This window comes from Cheilinus undulatus, linkage group 5 (assembly GCF_018320785.1).
Source record: "Cheilinus undulatus linkage group 5, ASM1832078v1, whole genome shotgun sequence".
Taxonomy (NCBI): domain Eukaryota; kingdom Metazoa; phylum Chordata; class Actinopteri; order Labriformes; family Labridae; genus Cheilinus; species Cheilinus undulatus.
The window spans coordinates 51,192,678-51,216,713 of record NC_054869.1 but is presented as its reverse complement, the minus strand read 5'-3'; the positions used below and the strand labels follow the sequence as shown (position 1 = coordinate 51,216,713).

The 24,036-nt window shown below is 37.2% G+C and overlaps 2 protein-coding genes across 3 annotated transcripts in view; one reads left to right on the top strand and one right to left on the bottom strand.

Annotated features, from left to right (window-relative positions):
* Positions 1-852: 852 nt before the first annotated feature.
* On the top strand, positions 853-7,440 carry si:ch211-102c2.4 (uncharacterized protein LOC568178 homolog). The gene is made up of 5 exons (XM_041788434.1): positions 853-932; positions 3,475-3,762; positions 4,970-5,059; positions 6,579-6,601; positions 6,685-7,440. Exons 1-5 carry the CDS (start codon positions 896-898, stop codon positions 6,700-6,702), a joined length of 456 nt encoding a protein of 151 aa, XP_041644368.1. The 5' UTR covers positions 853-895; the 3' UTR covers positions 6,703-7,440.
* A 9,344-nt stretch (positions 7,441-16,784) lies between these two features.
* Positions 16,785-24,036, bottom strand: part of rabl6b (RAB, member RAS oncogene family-like 6b) — a 28,821-nt gene continuing 21,569 nt past the window's right edge. For both annotated transcript variants that reach the window (XM_041788384.1, XM_041788385.1), the window contains 4 exons: positions 22,181-22,442; positions 21,724-21,910; positions 17,525-17,583; positions 16,785-17,434 (listed from right to left, as the gene is read on the bottom strand). In XM_041788384.1, coding sequence (XP_041644318.1) covers positions 17,243-17,434; positions 17,525-17,583; positions 21,724-21,910; positions 22,181-22,442 — 700 coding nt within the window. In that variant the 3' untranslated portion in view covers positions 16,785-17,242. The remainder of the gene's footprint in view (positions 17,435-17,524; positions 17,584-21,723; positions 21,911-22,180; positions 22,443-24,036) is intronic.

The following is a 24,036-nucleotide window of genomic DNA, read 5'->3' as shown; positions in this document are numbered from 1 at the left end:
TGACAAAACTTAATTTGAAATATTATTCCCCCAGAATACTATAAAAAAAAGGGAAATTTTGACCTCAGAATAGTCCATTGCAAGTCACATTAATCAGTTTGTTTCCCACACTTGTACAGTAGGCTTCAATTGTCAATCTTTATTTTTTGTCTATACATTTCCATTGCCCTTAATTGCAATTTTTGCCATTTTTTCCCTTTTTTTGCCCCTTTTAATCCATTCTCACTACCATTAGTCCATTTTGCCACGTCTTTTTGCCACTTGTATCCCATGTATGCTGCATTCGGCCATTAAATGCTACTTTTTCCCACTTTTGCTAATTTTACCCACCTTTTTGGCTGCTTTTTGCCCATTTTAGCCACTTTTCACTCACTTTTTGCAAAGTTTTCAGTCATTTATGCCATCTGTAACTCATTTTGTTGTAATTTCTTGTCACCTTCTGCCCTTTTTGCCACTTTTTCTCACAGTTTTTACAACATTGAACCCAGATTTGCCATCTTGTACCTATTTTGCCTCTTCAACCCAGTGTTTGCCACTTCTCACTACTTAGATTGTGGCTCTTACCAAGATATATTTTCAACAATTCAGCTCTTTGGTTAAGCAGGGTTGATTAACACTGTACTAGAATCATATCAAAGTTTATTATGCTGGTATTTTGACAAACATTTCTTATTTCGTTAAAGAAAAAAATAAAGAGAAAAAAAGTGTGTGTTGCCATTCTGCTGAAGCATCTCAAATCAGGATTTCTGGGCCGTATAGCCCAGCCCTAGCCCTCAGCATGAAGACCAACCATATCAGTGTGGGTTTAGACTTCCTGAAGCTCTACCGCTAAAAGCAGCATCTCTTCTTCTTCTATACATCTGACTCGAGCCTTACCACTGACAGTGCTTGGAATATGCATGTCCTTATTTTGATGCTGCTTTCTGCTGTGGGTAAGTACACATCATGTTGGATAACTTATATTAAAAAAACCCTACGATCTTAACAGTAGTTAGAATAGATTTTAAATGGGATTTGTCAGCTCTGATATTGAAGCAAAGCCAGAACAACATGAGAGATAAAATTATTCCCTGATAAACCAAATATCCACTAAAGTTATGATCTTTCTCTTCAATACAAATCTGTTTTTCTGTGTCAGCAGGCTGCAGAGGTTTCATTATTTAGTAAGCCTCTTTAGAGAATAATAAATATTATTATGAAGTAAATAAAAGTTTATACTCTGACTGTTGTGACATGATACTAAGTTCTTAAACTAGAAAGGTTTATTTTGACCTTATCTGAGTCTGATTTACTTCCTTCACTCTGACTTCATACCTGTGATATCATCATTTGAATGACTGTGCCTATTAATAATCATCAAAATACACTATTATTGAAATAAATGTCACTGTTTTTTTTATCATATTCTAAACTTTGAATACTCTATAATCAGATCATTTTATCCTACGTCAAAGGTCAGGAAGTGGCTGGGGCCCACAGATATAATCCGTAAAAGAGTACATGAGAAAATGATTACTATCATTTTTGATGGTTAGGATGTGCATATAGCATCGAGATTTAGATTTTCTAAAAAGTCCTAGGGAGGAACCCTGAGCCCCAACAGCAAAGTCAAAATCTCTCAAAGAGTGCCACAGTGTCTTTATAGCAAGCAAATAAGTGTTGTGATGAAATCTATAGACATACTGAAAGGGTGAACTGTCGGATTACAGCGAGGTAAAAAGGCATGCAATCAATATCTTTTATACAGTGCCTGAATCAAGACTTCTGAGGGGGAAAAGCATGTGCTCAAAGTCAGGATTTGGATTTTATCTCGTCGCTCATGGAAGATCTAAATTTGGGTTGTTTTTTTTATATATATATATTTTGAGAAATTAATACACTAAAATGAGAAAACAAGTTTTGTTTCTCCCAGAAAAAGAGTAAAAAGAGTTCAGACCTCGACAAAAAAACTCTATACAGGTTTAATAGAAAAAAAGAGTAAAATAAATTCAGAAGCTGCTTAGACCTTGCATACGTCATGGATTTTGTGCCACAGTTTTTTCCAGGCACACCCAATAGAAAGAAACATCTCCATGACCAACTTTTGGGTCCCAACCCAACAGTTGAGAACCTCTGCTTTAGAACTTCTATTTTTGTTGCCCAGGTGCCTGTTGCACCAGCTACATTTCAGCTCTGACTTAAGTTATGGTTTAAAGTCCACACTAAACTACGCTGAAACTTGTTAAGTTGTAACTTAAATTGTATCATTGTTCGGTCACACGGTTTTTAATTGTATGAGTTACACGTGGCCCAGAGGTTAGTTGGAGTTATGATGCTCTTCTCTTCTATTATCTATATCATATATAATTTAGTGCTGTCAAAATAACGCCTTTGGTTGATTAATCAAATTAAAATAGTGATTAATTAATACTTAGGAATTGGTCTCATTGACGTCATACACAACAACCATCCACCACACCTGTACACCTGATGAAAAACAGCCACATTTTCCATGGATTTTAGATTTTTATCATTTCATACATCCAAAACTTCTGCATCATCCAGGATTCATTAACAGGACGTCTCTCCTGCCTGCTTGTGTTAGTGTGGGACTCCTGAGCGCGTGCACACACAGCAACAAGCACTTGAGTGCATGCAGACAGGTGTTGCAGTATTACGTCCAGGGGCAGAGCTAGGGATTTAGGGCCGCCAGAAAAAATATATATCACAGGGCCCCCCTTAACTGGCTAGCCAAGCATCAAATGTTGCATCATTTTTACAATTATTTATGCATTTTAATGTATTTTTGAACCATAATTTCTCCATTTATGAGCAATATTTTTAATATGGTCAAATTAAATGTACTTGCATATTTCATAGTGCTGGACTAAACCATTTGGACATTTTTAAAGGAGGAGCAGGCCTCCCCCCAGTATTTTATTTTATTCTATTTGATACAAATGTCAGTCTGTTGACCGATTAATTTAGTTTCTTTCGATTCAGAAATGACACATTACCATTAAAAAAACAGACAAGGACCCTTCCCTACTGGGGGCGCCTTTGCTATGCCCATGACTACATCATAAATACTGAAGTCATCTACTGATGTGCAGACTTACCTGTTTAAAAGTTTAATCTTAATTGAAAATTGTATTAATTATTAATTGAAAGTTATGTATAATTATAATTTTAATGAGGCGTATAATTCAGTTGCAATTAATTCATGACAAAACCTGCAATTAATGAGATTATTTTTAAAATCAATAATATTATATTGTTTTTATTTATTTATTTTTTATTTATTTGCATTTGCACAAAAAAGAAATAACAAATTACAGTTTGTGCACATTTTTCACAAGGAAAGTACACATGTGAGATTGTGCTGGTGAGGTAAGGAAACCCCAAGAAGGGCTTTTAGTTAAACCTCACCATAAGTAGTCATAACTATTAACCAGTAGTGATAATGGTCAAGATTAAAATCACTGTCATGTGCAGGTGCACGTAAAGCCGTGTCCCAGCAGACGCTGATGTGTCCCTATGAACTAAACCATGAGGGTCTGCAGAGAGTTTGGTGCAGGCAGAGCTCCGCTGACTGTTGCACCGGCTTCACCTTCAACGAGAGCGCACATTTCTTGGATGGAGGCAAACTAGAGGTCACTCATGGCTTGGATTCCTTCACTGTGGCCGTGCTGAAGCCCAGTCATGGAGGGGGAGTGTACTGGTGCGGTGTGCTGAGTAACAATGGCACCATCATCAAGCTGGCTGAACACGACATCCACACAGGTAAGTAAAGGGAGCTACTGAGGCCCCTGTTTGTTAAATGAATAAAATGTTACATTGCCAATAGGTCTTGTTTCTTAACCACCCAATCCACCAAACACTAAACAAGAGTCAATGGTAGAATGAACTGTTTGGCATTGGCAACCCACATACTCAGCTCTGCTGCTCATCACAAAAATGCGTGCTCCCTACAAATGTGGTGCCATTTATTTATTTTTGATATGATGGATCACTGTATTTAATTGGAAAGACTTGAGAATTATTTTGCCTCTCAGGCCAGGTGCTCGAGTGGTTGAGGTCTTACCTGTCAGAGAGTGCTTTCTTTAACGTGTTCTCTGAGTCCTGTGCTGTTAGGCATGGGGTGCCACATGGGTCTGTGTTGGGTTCACTATTGTTTTCTCTCTATTTGACACCTTTGGATCAAATTTTGCATTCATTTGGGATCTCTTTTCATTGTAGATGATTCACAGCTATACATGCCTTTAGTCCTTCAAAGCGGATCTGACACTAATGATCTTCAGGTCTGTCTTGGCAACTATAGGAGCTGGTTATCAACACATTTCCTGCTTCTGAACGCTGCTAAGACAGAAATGATGGTTATTGGACCTGTAAGACTCAATCATCTGTTTGATAATTTCACTCTGTCCTTGAATGACTCTGTTATTCATTGCAAAGACAGAGTCAAGAATCTTGGTGTGCCCTTTGATCAAACTTTTTCATTTGATTTTCATATAAAAGAGGTGACAAGAGAGGCCTTTTTTCACCTCAGAAATATCGCCAAGATTAGACCACTCCTGCTGTTTCAGGATGCTGAGGTCTTTATTCACGCTTTCGTTTCATCCTGTTTAGATTATTGTAATGTCCTTCTTTCAGGTTTGGCAAAAGCAAATATGAGCACATTACTCTGGTGCTGGCCTCTCTTCATTGGCTAGACATATATCACACATACATTAGACATAAATCTCACACATAAATAAACAAACAAATAAATAAAAATGCATGAATAAAAAGTAAAATAAATAACTTAAGTCACATCTCATTTTGTCTCATGACATTCTGTCTGTATTTAAACATCTGTTCTGTCTTTTATCTGCCTATTATGACCTGATGAAGACTCTTTAGAGTCGAATCATGTAGATATACCTGTTGGATAAAGGATTTAGTGTTAAAGGGTAAAGCAAATTCTCTTTTTTCTCCCATCCTGCTGCAGCCTGGGGCTTTTACATCTGGAGCATTGCTCGCTGGGTTCTGCTGCCTGTGATGCCCATGGTGGTCATTTTCACCAACTTTTACTCCAGAAGTGAGTTATCCTGCTGCTGCACAAACTAACACATGCATTTGCATTTCATTTAAAGTAAAAGTCCGCAAGGAAAACTGAGATTAAACATACAGAATGTACTATGAGTATATCATATTTGACCTCCTTTACTAACATTAGCTGACCCTAGATTTGTCAGTGTTTAGCAGAAATGCTCCTCAGAACATAAAAGAGTTTTCTATCAAGTCCAGTACAATCACGTTTTCAGCTGCCAGTACCCATACTGATGATATGTCCTTGTCCTTTCTTTAAGTTCCGTTTGAACACATCATGATTATGTTATATGTACCTAAGCGCCCGTCTAACAGTCATTTTACCCACTGGAACTTAAACACATCATTATTTTACATTATGTTTCCTTACTCAGTCAGCTTAGTTGCTTTTATTCAGCTGGTTGCAACATGGATTTCAACTTTAAATTACTACCTTTACCCAATGGGACTTATTACAGTTCGGATGCTTAAGCACTGCTGCTTTCAGTAGAGAGGATAAGGTAAGACCCACAGCAGTAGGGTGTACATTTTAGGACATTCACAGGTTTTGTGGCGAGGTGTCAGGTGTCATAGAAAAAAAGCATCAGGTCTCAGGAAAAAAGGTGCAGGAATAAAAGACGTCAGATCTAGGGAAAAAGGTGTCAGGAAAAAAGAGTAAGGTCTCAGGAAAAAAAGGCATCAGGAAAAAAAGTGCCAGGTCTCAGGGAAAAAGACGTCAGGGAAAAAGAAAGAATACGGTCTCAGGAAAAAAGCGTCAGGAAAAAAGGCACCAGGTCTCAGGGAAAAAGGCGTCAGGAAAAATAGCATACAGGAATTTTATTACTTTACTTAGAGCATTTAATAACTTACAATGGTGCCTTTTTTCCTGATGCCTATTTTCCTAAAGCCTTTTTTCCTTTGACCTGATGCTTTGTTTTCTGACGACTTTTCTCCTGAGACCTGATGCTTGCTTCCTATCGCCTTTTTGCCTGAGACCAAATGCCTTTTTTCCTGATGCCTTTCTTCCTGAGACCTGATACTTTTCCATATGACACCTGACTCCTCACTCCGAGACCTGAGGATGTCCTAAAACATACATCACAAAGCAGCAGTGGATATGTAGTCAGAGTTTTTTTTCCAAGCCAACAGTTGAAGGAACAGCATCGTGGTTCAGCACAACTCACACTGCAAACATGCTGAATACTTACTGCCTAAGTTCACTAACATAACTCTACATGTAGTGTTCTCACAGCCCCGGACACCAGAGGATTAACCAAAGGTGATTGGTCATAGTGATTCCCCATCCGCCAGTAATGGATCTTCAATGAAAACCAGCTGATAATGATTGTTTCCTGTCATCTCTAGTATCTAGAAATATGTTTTTGTGGATTCACTTCACCACACATGCAAGTGTCAAATTTTCTACGAAGCTAAATCAGTCCAAAGGATCTCTTTGACATGATTTATCTTTGAAATCAGTTACTGCAGATATGATCATTTGACTAATACACTCTTCCTTATATTCACAGGAATACGTCCAAACATGCGTAAGGTAAAGCAACGCTCCACAAAAAAGCAGTTTGTTCTGATTTCTAGACGTCCAACGACTGACCTGCTTTTCTGTTCTTGTTTCAGGAAACAGACAGGCTCTGATGATGTACCGCCATCCTGCAGAGAGAAACTTCTCTGAGCTGGAGTGATGAGGAGAAATTTATCTAGATTTTGGAGGCCTTTTTTTCTTTAACTAACACATTACTAAAGAAACACTGTAAGAGGGATAATAGAGAAATATAAAGAGAAAATAAGGAATAGCTCACAGGCAGCCATGCTATTTTTTTTATTATATTTTAAATTTAACAGTAAAAAACAACCCTTTTATTTTCATCATAACAGCAAGACATTGTCTGATGCCAACAGATAATAATAAAACTACACATAATCGTAGAGTATAAACAGCGTGACATGCAGTGAGGGGCAGTTATTTCAGAGTCCCCAGGCAAAGACCAGTGTGTGGACATTTTTCATTGTGTCTAATGCAATCAAAGCAAAGTAGAGGGACGTTTTGAAGCGTTTCTTTTCAGTTTAAAAAACATCCCAATAGTTAAACATGTTTGAAAGAAAAGTGTTTTTATAGATAAAATTAATATTTGTGGACTACAGGTGAAATATCAGTTCTTGTGCCATAAATCCTGATTTATTTGATGCCACTTTACCACACAGTAGTCCTCAATTTACTGATTTGATATCTCAGGATTGGTCTAGCTTGCTTTAACTTGTTTGATATAAAAACATGGTTGAGCTTTTTTAATAGCATTGAAGCCAGTAGGGCAGTGATACTCAACGTGTGGCTCTTTATGTCTGAGTTTGAAACATTATTCCTGTTATTGCCACTTCTTTTTCACACCTTTATCCTGCTTTTTGCATTTTTTTTGCCCTTTTTTCGCCTTTTTTGCCTAGTCTCGCCCATTTAAGCTGCCTTTTGCAGTTAAATTCCACTTAATTCCCATCTTTCCACATTTTTTTCTGATTTTTGCCCATTTTAGTCACTTTTCACTCATTTTTTTGCCACCTGTAACACATTTTTTGTGCCACTTTCTGCCCTTTTCGCCACTTTTTCTCCCCCTTTTTTACCACTTTCTCCCAGTGTTTGCCAATTTTTGCCACTTTTTTTGTCCCTTTTCACCCATTTTTGACACTTTTATCACTGGCTTATGCATTTTTTGCCCCTCTTTGTCTATTTTGCATATTCTTGCCCATTTAAGCTTCCTTTTGCAGTTAAATTCAACTTAATTCCCATTTTTCCACATTTTTTCTGATTTTTGCCCATTTTCCTCACTTTTCACCCATTTTTTTTGCCACTTGAGGACCATTTTTGCCACCTGTAACAATTTTTTTTGTGACACTTTCTGCCCTTTCCCCCATTTTTCTCCCAGTATTTGCCATTTTTTGCCCATTTTTGCCACTTCTTTTGTCACTTTTCACCAATTTTTGACACTTTTATCTTGCTTTTTACAACCCCCCCTTTTGCTTCTTCTCAGCCAATTAAGCTGCCTTTAGAAGATAAAATCCACAATTCCCATTTTTCCACTTTTCTCTCAGATTTTTGCCCATCCTAGTCACTTTCACTCAGTTTTTGCCACTTTTGACCATTTTTTTGCCACCTTTCACCCTTTTTTGCCACTTTCTCCCTAGTGTTTTCCCTTTTTTGCCTATTTTTGCCACTTCTCACCCATTTAAGCTGCCTTTTGCAATTAAATGCAACTTTTTTGCCCTTTCCCCCACCTTTTTATTGATTTTTCCCCATTCTTTAAATTTGTTTTTGCCACCTTTAACTTATTTTTTGGCCATTTCCCACCCATTTTTGCCACATTCTGCCCTTTTTCACCACTCTTCTCCCAGTTTTTTTCTGCAATTGACCACTTTTGCAACCTTTAACTTATTTTAATTGACACTTTTCACCACTTAGACTTTGGCTCTTGCAAATGTATTTTTCAACAATTTGGCTCTTTGGTTGAGACATAGATGTAACCCACCCTTGGTCCATTCTTGGCTCGAAATTATGTAAAAAAATTTTAATAAAACCAGAACAACTTTGTTCAATGAGAAACGTGTGGTTATGACTTATTTCATTCATGATTTAATTTACTATTACTTGTTGTCTACTATCACTGTTATTATGTTTGTTTGTTATTTATTATTATTCCTGATTTAATTAGCAGTCTATCAAGCCCACCCCCTTTTTTGTTGTTTTCTCATAATTTCTGTATAGCCATACAGAAATTGCCATTTCTTTGTAGCCCTTTCTCCTTAACTCATTGAGTGCCAGCCCTTTTATAAAACGGAAAGTGGCTTGTGCCAGCATTTTTGGCCATTTTGAGTCATCTTTCAAGACCCACCGAATATTTTGTACTATGATTCTGAAAACACCAAATAGCTCAAATGAAAGAAGAAACTCTCGATTTCATCATGGAAAAAAAACGTTTGTTTACAGCTTGTTCCATTCTGGATTTATCTGAAGTTAAATAGAGGCTAGTTTCACCTAAAAGACCACTTTTTTTTCTAGAAAGCTGAGAAAAATACATTTTTGTGAAAGTCTGTCAAGCAAAACAATGATTTGAATGTTATAATTTTGCCTTCAATTACATAAAAGACATCTGAAAATTGTATTACAAATGTAATTTTATTGTAAAATAAAAAACAATGTTTCCAGTCACTGTCATTCACACTATGGAACTGGATGGCCTCCATGTGACCCCCTATACGCCAACGCCCTCTCCTGCTTGCGTGTCCCCCGGCACTGCCTGTAAATAACAGAAGTAATATAATAGTTATACAATATTTTATATATACAATCTATAATATAGAATTTTTTTGTTCTCACCTCTTCTTCTGCCAACAGACGGTGTTGTAGAACTGCATGGGGCTTGCTCTTCTCTCAAGTCTGCTTCTGAAATCACAGGAGCATGAGTGATGGTTTCATTTGGTAAATATGGCTGAATAATCAGTGTGTTCCTAAGGTTAACTTACCTCCATCGCTCTGGGATGGAGAACAAGATCCGCTCCGCTCACTCGGCAGCCATTCCTCAGAGTCTGCGTCGGAAAAGTCCGTCTGAAGTGTCGTTGCTGTATGCATCCGGCTGGTGAGAGGCTGCCTTATTTCTCCGACGTACAGCGGGAGACCGCGCAGCATTCTTTAGCCTCTTGGCCGGCCGAGGCAGATGAATGAAAGCGCTGATCCCTGGATTCGCTGTCGTTAAGTTCAGTGTCGGTTTCAGTGAGTAAGTGATTTCTCAGGCAAAAGTTTAAAGTTTCTTCCAGCGTCTATTTTAGAACTTTTAGCTTAGATTACCTCCGTAACGATTGCTCTGCTCTTTGACCCCAGCGTTTCCACTGATCTCTGTGGCTTTGACCTACCGTCTCTTCTGACTGTAGTGTTCCAACTACGTCTCCCAGAAGCCCCAAAATTACTCACAGGGAGCGTGAGAGCGCCCCCTTGTGCCAGCTGCCGAAAAAAACACTTAGACGAATATACTAGTATACATCAATGGCACTCAATGAGTTAACCTACAAAATTAAGCCAGGACACCATACCACACCACAAATTATTCAACACCAACGCCATAATAATGTCTGTTCTTGTTTTTATTTGTTCACTTTTTTTGTTTGTTTTGTTTGATTGATTTTTGGTTGTCTGTTTTTGTTCTGTTTTCTTGTAACTGTATGTATGTAAACGTCATCACCAATAAAAAAAAAAGGAAAAAAAAAATCAGGTCAAAGAAATATTGCACCTTTTGCAATTTGAAAATTGCAGCAGGCCATATTACGATTAAATCTAATTTTCAATTAATTGCCCAGCCCTAAATAGACACACCTTTGATTTTTTTAAACATTAAAGAGGAATTATTACTAAAACAGTATCTCTCATAACTGTTTGCAACACCTAACTGGAGCTCTGACTTTCTGTAACAGTTTGTATTCAGTGAAAGAAGACGCCAGAAATCTTCTCTATGAAGAAATAAGTTTGCATTTATTTGACAAACCAAACATAGGCAAACTCACACATAGTGTAAAGATGGAACATGACATGGGGTGAAAAATAGATGAAGGATTTAATTCCAAAAACACCCATTTTTAAAAACAGCATTCCTATCCCCCATCCTTTTACTTTTTAAAAATCTAATCATTCACCATCATTTGTAGGGATTTTATTGATGCTGTTTCCAAATGGTGTATGTGTTACCTTTGGAGCAAAACCCTTCAAATATATAGATTTATTTATATACTTTATACATTCTTTTCTTGCTGTACATTTAAGTCTCATGCTTTGCTTGAAACTGTGCTTCTAGCATTTATCCTCAATCACATGAAAAACAACAAAAAAAGCCTTCAGTATTCAGGATCAATGCTGCATAGTTTCAACTTTGGAATATCAAACATGATTTCTTTGTAAACCGACTGAGTGTAACAGGATGTGAGATGGAAACTGTATGAAATCTGTCAGTTGTCAAACATGTCTAAAAATACACATCATCTCTCTACAGATGCAAGAATGCTTTGATTTTTTTTTTTTTGTTGAAACATTTTGGTTATGCCATTTATGGAAGATACTGCACATTATCTGTCTACCATGAGCAGGCAATCTGAGGCGTTGGACAAAAAAGGGAACAGAAATAAGCAGTTCTTCACCACAAACATCCTTAAAAGCAGTGAAAATAAACCATTGGGAATGTTTTACAGCAAGAATTTGATCAAGGTGAAAAATCGTTTAGTTAAGTTTCAGCACAAGTCACACAAAATCTCAACATTTTCAACAAAACAAAACAGGAGCAATAAATAACAGGAGGATAAAACTGTGTGGAAACTGATAACCGAATTCCATGGTAACTCCTCTATAGGATGGCGTTTGGCTGTCCAATGAGAATCAAACAAAACAAACTATTGCACTGATTCACTGCAATCTTAAAACAGGCTTAAAGAGAAATCCTGGATCATCATTAGAAAGGCTAGCAACATTCTGAACCCGACTGAGCTACACTTTACAGTAAGAACACTTAAAAATGGTTTATGAGGACAGCGGCACATCGTTCCCTTCTAGTGACGTCCATTAAGGCAGAAGCAGAAAACATGAAGACGAAAAATAAGATTATGTCCACACTCATTTTCAAAATGCTTTAAATGTTAGAAAGTTTTATCTGGTCCCCCTCTGTGATTAAGAAATAGGGCGGCCACTTGACAGTTCAGCAGACTCAGCAGACGAGTCAACATCTATTTATCAGCCAAATCAGTTCCTTAGTTTGTTTTTTAGGCTGCGTTGCATGTCGTTATCATTAATTACATGTCAAGATGAGCCTTTCTCTAAATCTTCTAAGCCAGGGGTGTCAAACTCACTCACAGCAGAAGCTGGATCCTGGATTCAGGTCTAACCTGAGGGCATAACAGGGTCACCTTTTTAACCAGAAACTGTCAACCTCATTTCACCAGTAATAAAAAACTTTGCATTCATAATAACTGATTTTGAGGTTAAAAAAGTAAAACAGATAAGTTTAAAGGCTCACAATCTGAGAAAAGTAAATTTACTAGATCAAAAAGGTCATAACATAAAACTGAAATTGAAAAATGTTTTTAAAAGGCAAATATATTTGAAAGAAAGTCAAAATCATGAGCATAAGAGGTCAAAATATGAAAGAAAATTTGTAATCATGAAATTTAAAGTCAAGTTATGATTCAAAATTTTAAATTGCTGGTCTAAAAGGGCAAACTATGGGATTATGAAGTCAAAGCAGGGAGTTGAAATATGAGATAAAAAAGCCAAAAGATGACTTAAAATTTTAAATTATGAATCTAAAATCTCAAAATATTATATATATGAAGTCAAAATTATGAGTTGAAATGCTCGAAGTAGAAAATAAAATTCAAAATCCCAATCTTGAGTCCTTATTGTGAGGTGTAAAATTAAAAATATGAAATTAAAACACAAATCAATTTATTTTCCCACATTCTTGACTTCTTATCTAAATATTTTTACTCCTTACTTTTTCAGATTTCATGACTTAACAAGGATATCTTACATCATCAATGATAAGTTTAAATTTTATACTGATTGGCCAGTTATAACAGAAAAATGATATGATCTTGCAGGCTGGATTTGGACCCTGGACCTTGAGTTTGACACTCCTGTTCTGAGCAGATAAATGCAGCAGGAGTCACTGCCAGCTGAACTGCTCCTGGCTAACATCTAGTTAAAATTCCTCTTTTGATTAGAGTAACATGCAGAACTTACATGCACTGTTAAGTTGAGCTATTATGTTGTTTAATTGGACTTTAGGGGTGGGAGAAAAATGAATACAGCGTAGTATTGCGATATTTTGTCTGGTGATAATCGTATCATCTTGTCCACCAAGTATCACTTTTTTTCAAATTAACTGCTAATATGAACTGAAGTCTATGATAATGGAAAAAATAAAATCAATTGTTTGTCCGGTGAGATCAGCAGAGGTGTCGGTCATAGAGCAGGAGAAAGTCAGTACAACAAACATGGCAGCACCAGGGGAAGGACATTAAGAATGCAAGCAGGGCACGAATGAGATGGACATGACTCATGAGGTTTGCAAGAAGTGCTACATGAAAATAAAATACTGTGGAAATATGACAAACATGAGAGCAAGACTAATGCTAAATCAGCTAAACAGCTGAAAAAAATGGTATAGATCACAATATATGGTATTGCAATACTCACTGTATTGCAAAACGTTTAAAACTGTGATAATATCATATCGTGGAGCCAGAAGTGATTCCAACCCTTCTGGACTTCTGTTCTTCCTTGTCTGTGTACACCAGGGGTGTCCAAACTTTATCCACTGAGGGCCACATGCAGAAATATGTAAGGACACTGGGGCCACTTTAATATCCACAGGACACAGTATATGACATTAATGAAGTCAGAGGCAGAATAAAGGAGGAGCTGGGGTGAAGAGCTGCAGAGCATAGCCAGGCAAGAGCAGTTTAAATAAGGCAGCATGAGAGTGACTGGCCAATTGCATGCTTAGAGCAAGTCAGCTGATGAGGGCTCGTGTGAGATTAGCCGACCATGTGCTAGATTCAATGTCTGACAAGGCAAACAGACAATCATTTCCGGGTTTTTAGGGATACCAAGCTAATTTCAGGGGGGTGCTGTTTGGGCTTGGCTCCCACTGGCTCCGCCCCTGGAATATTATTGGTACTTCTATTTTCTACCGAAACTCATCAGGGAGTTAAAAACCAGATTTTATTATTTTGATTACCAGTGTTCATATGTGGACCATGTTTTATTTTATTTCTAGAATTTGCTGCGGGCCAATCAAAATTGTACATAGTGTGGACACCCCTGATGTACACAAACACAGGGGGACAATCTGTTCATTAATGGAGGTATGTCTGACTTAACCACCCTAAGGTGGTGACCAGGGATGGGGATCATTGATTTTTATTGATACTGACACCCTGATTGGTCCGAGCCCTAACTGATAACACCAACAATACATTTCTATTCATCTGGACAATGACGAGGACAAAACATATTTAGCAGAGGTAATCTGAGCTGTGAAGAGTTTAAGATGATTAGTTTAAAAAGGTCATGATTCCACCTGTAATTGATTTTATATTGCTGAAAAAAAAAATCATTATGTCATATAACCCATGAGACCTAGCAGCAGTATCACTGAGCTAAAACTTATTGAGTTTCAGGTTTTAAAATGACAGGGTTTTGTCCTCCACCTCAAATCCAAGTTGAGTCCTGAGTGTTCAAGTCTGAGTCGAGTCCCTATTATCAGTGTTTGAGTCCTAGACAAGCCCCCAGTACCTAAAACCCAGAGCCAAATTAAATTCAATTATCAATTATTTTTAAGCCATTCCAGCTTTCCAGGTGGGCTACACTGATGTGTTTCATTAATGTATGAAATTTTTAATCTAAAGGGCTAATGAGCTGTTACACTCTTCATCGATAACATTAGTTATTTTAACAGGATTATTTGTGCATTTAGGGTGGAAAAATGAGACATGTTTTTAACTGCACTCCTGCTCTACATCTGTCTTATACTAAATATTCCTCCTTTAAAATGATTTATTCTGATTTTTCACTAATCACTAAAATTCCAATTTTCTCCATGGGGCATTTGAATACATCATAAAAAGGTCTTAACTTCATCCCCCCTTCAATACTCTAAAGCAGGGGTGTCAAACTCAATCACAGCAGGAGCCGGATTCTGGATTTAGGTCTAAACTAGCCTAATAGGGTCAACATTTAACCATAACTGTCAACCTCATTTTCACCAGTAATAAAACTTTGGAAAAAAAAAAAAAAAGCACTGATGATAATTCATCTGGAGATTCAAAAAAGTAAAAATGACAAGTTTAAAGGCTCAAATCTCAGACAAAAATTATTAAATAAATTAGTTCAAGACATCAGAACACAATATCAAACATAGAAAAATAATGTTTTTAAAGAGCAAATACACTAGGAGAAAGTTGAAATCATACGTCTGAAAGGTCAAAATATGAGATCAAATTTGAAATCATGAGTTTAAAAGTGAAAATATGACTTAAAATTTTAAAATGTGAGTTTTAAAGGTCAAAATATGCGATCAATAAGGCAAAATCAGAGTTACAAATGTCAAAATATGAGATGGAATTCAAAATGATGACTTACAGGTCAAAATATGATTAAAAAAAGTCTAAATTATTAATTTAAAATGTCAAAATATGAGAAGAAAATGTGAAGTCATGAGTTTAAAAGCCATAATATGGGATTAAAAAAAGCCAAAGGAGTTGACAAGTTTAAAATATGAAATGAAAAATCAAAATCATAAGTTTGAGTTGTAATCTTGAGATGCAAAATTCAAAATAAGAAATAAAAACAAATTAAGTTCTTTCCCCACATTCTTGACTTTTTATGAAATCTTTCTTATTCTCTACTTTTTCAGTTTTTTATTGCTTAACAACTTACACTGGAGTAAATCTGCAGACCTCATACTGGTGGGCCAGTTAGAATACAAATATGATATGATCTTGTGGGCCGGATATAATTGACGGGCCGAGCCTTGAGTTTGACACCCCTGCTCTAAAGTCTGAGCTGTCTTTAAACATATAATTTTACTGTATGTCACCTTGTTTGGCTCATTAATCAGCGTTATCTCGCCGATGTTAACGCAGATTTCAGCGTTGGATTGATATTTTTAACTAAGGGGACTCACTACAAGGTTTAAGAGTTTTTATTACTCTGTCCCAGACTGAGGAGGATTTCTGTACAGCAGCAACAGCAGCTAATATGACGAGTCTGAGCAGCTGATGGAGATTTTCTGTGATTCAAAGGTAGGCCATCAGCATTTTAGTTTAATTTCTTTCAAAGATTACCATGGGAATACAGAGAAAAGCCACAGGTTTAAGCTACCTATCAGCTCCTCTCTCTGTCACCCAGGCTCGCTCGCTCCTCCTGCTCTCTCTCCTCTGGTTGTTTTAACAGAAAGCAGGTTAGACACACATGAACACGCATGCAGGGGAACGCACACCGGGCACTGCATGAACACTAATCAGGTATAAGGGGGTTTCTCACACAAAAACCACAAATATTGAAGAATAAAATAGTCTTCAGCAAAAAAGGTTTGAGTTTTCCTCTTCATCCTCGAGTCCTGACGCATTTAAAGCTCGAGTCTGAGTCCAAGTCCGAGTCATGAGTCCTCAAAATCAGGACTCAAGTTGGATTCGAGTACTACAACACTGGCTGGAGGATTTAAAAACGGTAATAAAATGTATAGAAGCAGTTTAATTCAGATTTACTCTGAGCTGCCTCTGATTTACCCAAACTAGCTAAAGCAAACCTCTGATAACCATCCATCTTACTAGTACAACATCAGATTTACGCAAGCTGATAACAGAATTAGGTGAGGAGCTGAAGCACGGAATGTCCTACAGCTGAGTTTATCCCAGTGTTTCAATTTTTCAGCCTGATATGTGCAGCCAGAATTAAGAGACTTTTAAAATCTTAGGATCATTTTAGATGCCATCTGATTTAAAGTAAGGTAAATGCTGTTGAGTTTGGTCTCTTTCGAAGGGTGAAAATGTAATATCCCTTGTTAGCAATGGGTGAAATTCTTAAATAAATTTACTCTGACTTCTTCAGAGTGTATTAAAAGAGATACAAGACTAAACCTGCCATTAACCAACTGAAGCCAACAAGAAGAAAAGACAGAACACTACGAGTCTCTAGGAAGTCAGTCGTCACTTTAAGCATGCTCTCGATCATTACACCAACCAAACAAATATTCAGACAAAATGGTTACCCTATTTACAGCAGCAGATTCGGAGTGGATCACTTACAGAGTGTATCAAATCAAAGAAAATATTTGGAAAACAAGTCAGTCATGTCAGAGTACAAAGAGCCAATTTACGGACACGCCAATCATCACTACAGTACTCGCGAGTTTCCCAGCAGTTTCCTGTTGTTTGGGATGGAAGTGTAGCAGTAGTGCAGATGGGAAATAATTAGAAGGAACATACAGGTACCAGAGTCCTCGGCTGTTATACCTCTGCGTCATCAGTAGCCTTGTGTATTGCGTATGGCTTGAAGATGCTGCTTTATGCACATACTCGTCAAGGACTCAGGAGGTTTTAAGTGACTCCATGCCTTGCTGCTGTTCTGTGGCTCATCAAACACAAGCTCTTATAGTTCCTCATAATCACCGTCATCTCTTTTGATGGAGCCTGTTCCTCCACCCAGAAAGTCCTCCAGCTCGTCAACTTCCGTTTTCTTGGGTCGGGATTTCTTTTTCTTTTTCTCCTTCTCGTCCACCGCTGCAGCCTCATCCTTTTCCTTTTTCTTGTGTTTGTGTTTCTTTTTGCTCTTTTCATCCTCCTGGCAACACAAGAACACGAGTTATTGTAGTGATCAAACTATATTAGACATACAGTGTAAATTCTAGCTGGATGTGGTGTAAAACTTTACCTCTTTGCTCTTCTTCTTCTTTTTCTTCTTTTCTTTGGAAGAGTGTTTGCTTTCCTTCTCTGGAAGAGGAGCAGAAACAGACAGAAGTCTTATAGCAAATGATTTTAACAGTCTAAAAAAACATACCTTCGAAAGAGAAGAAAGGGGAGATTTTTATCATCCTAATGTTTAGATTTAATAACGCACCAGGTATATAGCTAACGTGGAGGGGACTGCAGGGTCATGAGAGGCTTGCACACATATAGGAGGGGTGGGAATCACTAGTGGCCCCACGATACGATATTATCATGATACTTGGGTCACGATTCGATATTATTGCGATTTTAAACATTCTGCAATACAGTGAGTATTGCGATGCCATATATCGCGATCTATACCATTTTTTCAACTGTTTAGCTGATTTAGCATTAGTCTTGCCCTCATGTTTGTTGTATTTCCAGAGTATTTTATTTTCATGTAGCACTTCTTGCAAACCTCATGAGTCATGTCCATCTCATTCGTGCCCTGCGTGCATTCCTAATGTCCTTTCTGTGGTGCTGCAATGTTTGTTGTACTAACTTTCTCCTGCTCTATGGCCGTACCTCTGCCGACCTCACTGGACAAAAAATTGATTTTATTTTTCCATTATCATAGACTTCAGTTCATATTAGCAGTTAATTTGAAAAAAACAATACTTGGTGGATGACATGATACGATATATCACCAGACAAATTATTGCAATACTAATCTGTATTGGTTGTTTTTCCTACCCCTAACACATATATTTTAAATTTGATAAAATAACAACAAAAAACTTGAGCTTGGTTGAACGTCTGTCGATACAAAATTTAAGTTATTCAAATCCATGAATCAAACTCTAATGCCATTTTGAGCTTGTACTTTTAACTAAGTTACAATAACTCAAACTACACTAAACAAACATCATTCTTCTCCACTTTCTGACTGCAATCTTCTTTAATTTATCTTTATAAAAAGACTCAATACCTACCACAAATTCAAGTTTATAAGACACACTCATTTTAGTTTTATGATTAAAGTTCTTGAACACCTGTTTGACCAGTATAAATGAAACATCAATTGCTAAAGAGTAGCCACTACAAACACCCTCTGCTGACCTTATTCACATCTTTTTCCAGGTGTGATACTGTTTTTTAAGAAAAAGCGCTCGATTTTGATGTTTTTCTGACACAAATCTAAACTTGTATTTTATCATATTTGCCATGGTAACTCTGGGAACATCCCAAGTAGCATCATACCAAACAAGTGGTGTCACTTTTTAACAGCTTTTCTCCTTCATCAATTCAAAGTCCTGCATTAATAGAAAAAAGTGGTATTCTGTTTAACCTTGGTACATGCAGATGAACATTGGGCTGTAGGTCTGTACATCACACCATCACAGTGTTAATGTTGTCAACTAAAACAATGATTTAAGATGGTAATTGACTACCTTTGTCCCCATGAGGAAGACTAGACTAAGACTAGCCAAAAAAGATAAGAAAAGTAGTTTAGTTTTAGAGTTCAAGATGCTTGTGCTGGACTGTTGGACATTCAAAATTCATGGCTCTTATCCACTGTGCATATAAAGTTTGTCAATATTTTCAGCAGTATATTTTAAATCAATTTAAGTATGACTAGCGCATTGATATGTGTGTTTTCATTCATATTAAGTTTACAGTTAAGCTAACTAGATTCAAAATGTAAGGACCTTTTCTGATGTAAAACCGAACTAATGTTTTTAGTATTTTGTCAACTAAACCGGACTCAAACTTTAAAGATTTAAAAATGTGTCTGAAAGTCTTTCAATCTAAATACTAAGACTACATTTAAAATAGCAGCCAAAATTAAAACTTCACAATCATTGCTAGCTTAGAGCTCACAAACTAAGTAGTGTGCAAACTCCACATAGTAGAAACAGAATGTTCTAAAAGAGCTTAACAGCTGCATAGAAACTGCCAAATACAACAGAAACTAATGTAGAAAGACTGTTGAAATCTGGTTTTCCACTTGGAGACCCCCCAAAAAACAGACCCTGTCTTAATATAACTTTTCAACTTGTATTTTAGATTTTATTTCTAACCACCAACACTGACAGACCAGCATCAGCACAGTGGAAAGCTGAACCCCTTCAAAGCACACGAGCAGGTAAACCACTACTTCCTGTCAGCTCACATCATGTGAAGAAATAACTCAATAAATAAGCTACATCAAATAGCAGATGAGAGGTGTTTCTAGAGACCAGAACAGGAAGACAAACTTTTTTTTTTTTACCAGAAACAAAGAGTAGGTGCTGTTTGCCAAAATCAGACTTTCACTTCTCATTTCTAACACAGACAGACTTACACTGAAGCAACTAGAAGTGGGAGGAAAAGGTTTATCTGTGAATGCCCAATAATCAATAATCAATAACAATTTAAATATTTAATAACTAAAGGTGGAACTCGGATACGCAGTACGTAACAGCAAGATTTAGATTACCAGTTGTTCATCTATGAAAAAGGACATTTGTATGCTTGTAATTTGAGATATGTTACAAGGAAAGGATGCTGCTACCTGCAATTGTAAACTTCCAGTTTACACACATCTTCCATTAGAGCAGTGGTTCTGAACTGGGACCAACCATCAACTTCTCAAGGAGAATTGGAACCCAAATTTTGGAGACATTTTTTAGTCAATCAGATATATGCACTGAAAAAATAGTGGGCCTTAGGAAAGTACAAAAGGTGTAGCAAAACAATGAAACAGGACAAAACATGTATGTTTTATAGAGTCTCATAGACGATTTTGCACCATTTTCCCAGGCGCACATCGCAATAGGGCAAAATGATTTGACAATAATCTAACTGCAATTTTTTTTTTACCGAATATTGCGATTTATTATGCCATTACTTCTTAAGTTCCTCATCTCATGTATTTTCCAACAAAACAAGCAATAATTTATTCCACACTATAACCAACACAATATTAGATCAAACCAGGGCTGGACAATTTTCAAAAAATATCTAATTGTGATGATTTCGACTCATTTTGCAAATTGGATATGAACTGTTGTATGAAAGAGTGTGGTAATTTTAATATAACTCTCATATTTAACAAGAAAAACAGACAAAAATAAGGCAAATAGGATTTTTTGTACACTATTCTAAAAGCATGCCACTAACATGATTGCATGATATGCAATGCATAATGTCTCTGCTGCAAAAAACCTTTTAAAATGATGTTTTGATGCAAATTTCAGGTTAAAGAAATATTGCACCTTCTGTGATTAAAAATTCCAGCAGGTCATATTGTGATTTAATCTCATTTGCGATTAATTGCCCTGCCCTAATCTGTGACCCACTGAAAAGGGCTTCATGACCCACTTTTGGGTTCCAGACCCATCAGTAGTGGAAATTTAATGTATCTCTTTTTTCTAAACACAAATGTTATGTTTTTATTATGTTTGACACAGTGAGAACGACAGTAATGGAAAAAAAAAAACAAAAAAAAAAACAAGTGCATCAAAACGCATCAATAACTTAATCGCATCTTGAGGTGCCCAAAGATTCCCACTGCTAGAAGAAATCGTTGTTGAATAAAGATGTGTGCTTGTCCACTCACTAGGGCTGGGCAATCAATCAAAAATTTGATTAAATTGCAATATGGCCTGCAGCAATTTTCAAATCACAGAAGGTGTGATATTTCTTTGACTTGAAATTTGTGTCAAAATGCCAGTTTTAAACTTTGTTTTGTAACAGAGATGTTATGCACGACCTATCATGCAATCATTCAGGTGCAATTTTCTTAGAATAGTCTACAAAAAATCCTACTTTCTTAATTTTTGTACTTTTTTTCTTATTAAACATAAGAATGGCAAAAACCCTTCAATGCAATTATTCATATCCAATTTGCAACACGAGTCAAAATCATCAGAATTAGACATTCTTAAGGAATTGTTCAACCCTTGTTTAGGAATGAAATAAAGTTAAGGAATAACTGCATATCAAATCGCAATTGCAATATTGGGGGAAAAAAAAATCAATTGTTTTAGATTGTTTTCCAAAATTGTTCAGCCCTACCTCTCACTATTCTCACTTTCTGGGAAAAACAGACTTCATATTTCCATTTGTTGAATGACCAGCTTATCAATCTGCTCATTTCAACAACGGTGTCATTGTCACATCGACAGAGTTATGGAAACTGACGGATATTCTAGGACTTGCCTTCCTGTTCCTCACTGCTGTCTTTGGCCGGAGGAGCCTCCTCCTGGATCCCAAGGCCAAACAGGTCAGTGTCATCCTTGTGTTTGAAGGAGATCACAGTGGGCTTCAGAGGCTCGGGCACCTTGGCTAACTGCAAGTCATCATCAGAGAGGTCGGACAGAAGCTCATCTCTGACAGGAAATGATTCCTGCAAAATACGAGGTAGTCAAAGATGAGAGGTGGGAAGGAGATACTTTTCCAAAGAGAACAGGAAGAAGAGCAACAGGAAAGAAATAGTACATCTTCTAGTATGTTAGTGTAACAGAATATTGTGAGCAGTACTATGAAGAAGTCTGCCTTCAAATCGAGCTTTGAAGAAATGACTAAAATTTAAATCGAATGGGTCAAATGCTCAGTCCTTTGGTGGCTAAACTAGCTGTGACCTGATTCCGCCTCACAGGTAAATCGGTTCCCTCACCTTTGCTATTTTTGGTGTATCTGATGCTTCGGACTCAAAATCGGGGTCATCCATGACAAACGAGAGCATCTGTTGGGCGACAGGAGCCTCAGGGTCAGTATCAGAATCCTCAGTTTTCGGGGAACTTCCTTTCTTCTTGCCTTGATGTCGGGTCGGCTGCTCTGCTGCAGGAGTCAGGGTGAGGGAGATGGGTGCTGCGGTCTGACCTCGGGGCTCTGGAGGTTTTGAAGCCAACTTTGGCTTTGTGATGTGGATGACAGGCCTAAAAGAGAGAAATATGGAACATGAGATTACCTTTAGCATCTTCACTTTCATATCTGTATGCTGTTTTGAAATGTTACTTTTAGGTTTCACACCTAACCTGTTTGGTTTGGTTAAAAAACAAACTCTAGTCTATTTGCTGAGTTGGTGCAGTTTATTTGTACAGGTATAAAAGCTGAGAGCTGAACTGTGGCATTGACCACAGTAACACTATGAGCAAGTCTGAGAGTATCCAAAAACTAAATAAACCCTGTATTCTCCTCACAGAGACTCTGCACAGGTATTTGAGCAGGCAACAGCTCTGTTTCTTCACCAGCCACCACACCAATGATCGTTGTATTTTTCAGTCTGGTTTTATCTTCTGCCATGACAGAAAAAAAAACACTTGTATTGGTGCAATATTGATCTCAAGAGACAGTTTCCCCCTCACAAGAAATCTTGTGACATTTTGATTTCCCGAGCTCTTGTCACAGCTCTACTTACAACACATTTGCTGACTGGTAAATTGAAAAGTTAGTTAGGTCAGGTACGCAGCAGGCAAAGAGAGGCACGTCTTCAGTATCAGTCAACAAAGAAACAGCAAACATTCAGGTTTCTTATCCAATGATCAGATAAATGGCAGGAAGCCAGAAGCCGTCATGGCAAATCCAACCTCTAATCTAACTAGATATCCTTGAGTCACACCACAGAACTTTGAGTGGCAGATAAAACTGACTCATATCTCAGGATGTGCATCGCAACACACTGAGGTGGAGAGGGCACAGGGGGACTTAAAAGTTTCTTGTTAAAATATAAAATGAAAAGAGAGAAGAATTGTTTTTGCTGTCACTATAGAGATGAACATTATCTTCATCTCAAAATGGAAATAAAAAGCCTTTCTGTCATAGTAATTGATCTGAATAGACTTTCATCATGTGCAGTAAGTGTCTGCTTAGTATGCTTGTGTTCAACTCACTCAGAACACAAAGTCTTTGGATTTTACACTGGGGTACTGTTCAGACAAAAAATATGATAGGTAAATATTAGACTTGTGACATGACAGCTACTGAAATTGTATCTTTTGGATCTGGAGGACGTTGATGTAGTGTCTTTAGTATCTTTTCCATCATGAAAAGCTCTGTGGCTCTGAGTACATTAACCCCCTCCTTCACCCCCCCCCCCTTTACTCTTGCAAACTCATGCAGAAGCTGGTTGGCAGAAGAGAGAAAACATCTTTTCTGTCATGAAAAACTTTCAGTTCTGTTCTTTGCTCTTTATTTAAAGAAGTAGTGAACACATTTTTTTCAGCTTTACACTGAAGTATCTGACTGGACTATGATAGAACACATCGGTGCTGGTGTTATTTCAGACATTTGCACTAAACTGATAAAAATCTGCATTTTATGGCTTTTAAACGTACATCTGCTTTGAAAAATCTTTTCTGTAAAGGTGGGGCTTATGTGACGTAGAAACGTCATATAAAAGGTAGAACGTTACTGCTTCTAACCAACTTTCCCATTCAGAAATCACTCCCATCCTCTCCTGCCGGTACTGCTTTGGCTCAGAGAACTCCGGCTTTAGTAATGCCAGTGCTGGAGCAAACAGCCCACACGGGT

Coding starts and splice junctions, on each gene's coding strand:
- si:ch211-102c2.4 (XM_041788434.1), top strand. CDS start 896: ATGCATGTCCTTATTTTGATGCTGCTTTCTGCTGTGG. Junction 3,763..4,969: donor TGAACACGACATCCACACAG/GTAAGTAAAGGG, acceptor ATCCTGCTGCAG/CCTGGGGCTTTTACATCTGG. Junction 5,060..6,578: donor CACCAACTTTTACTCCAGAA/GTGAGTTATCCT, acceptor TTATATTCACAG/GAATACGTCCAAACATGCGT.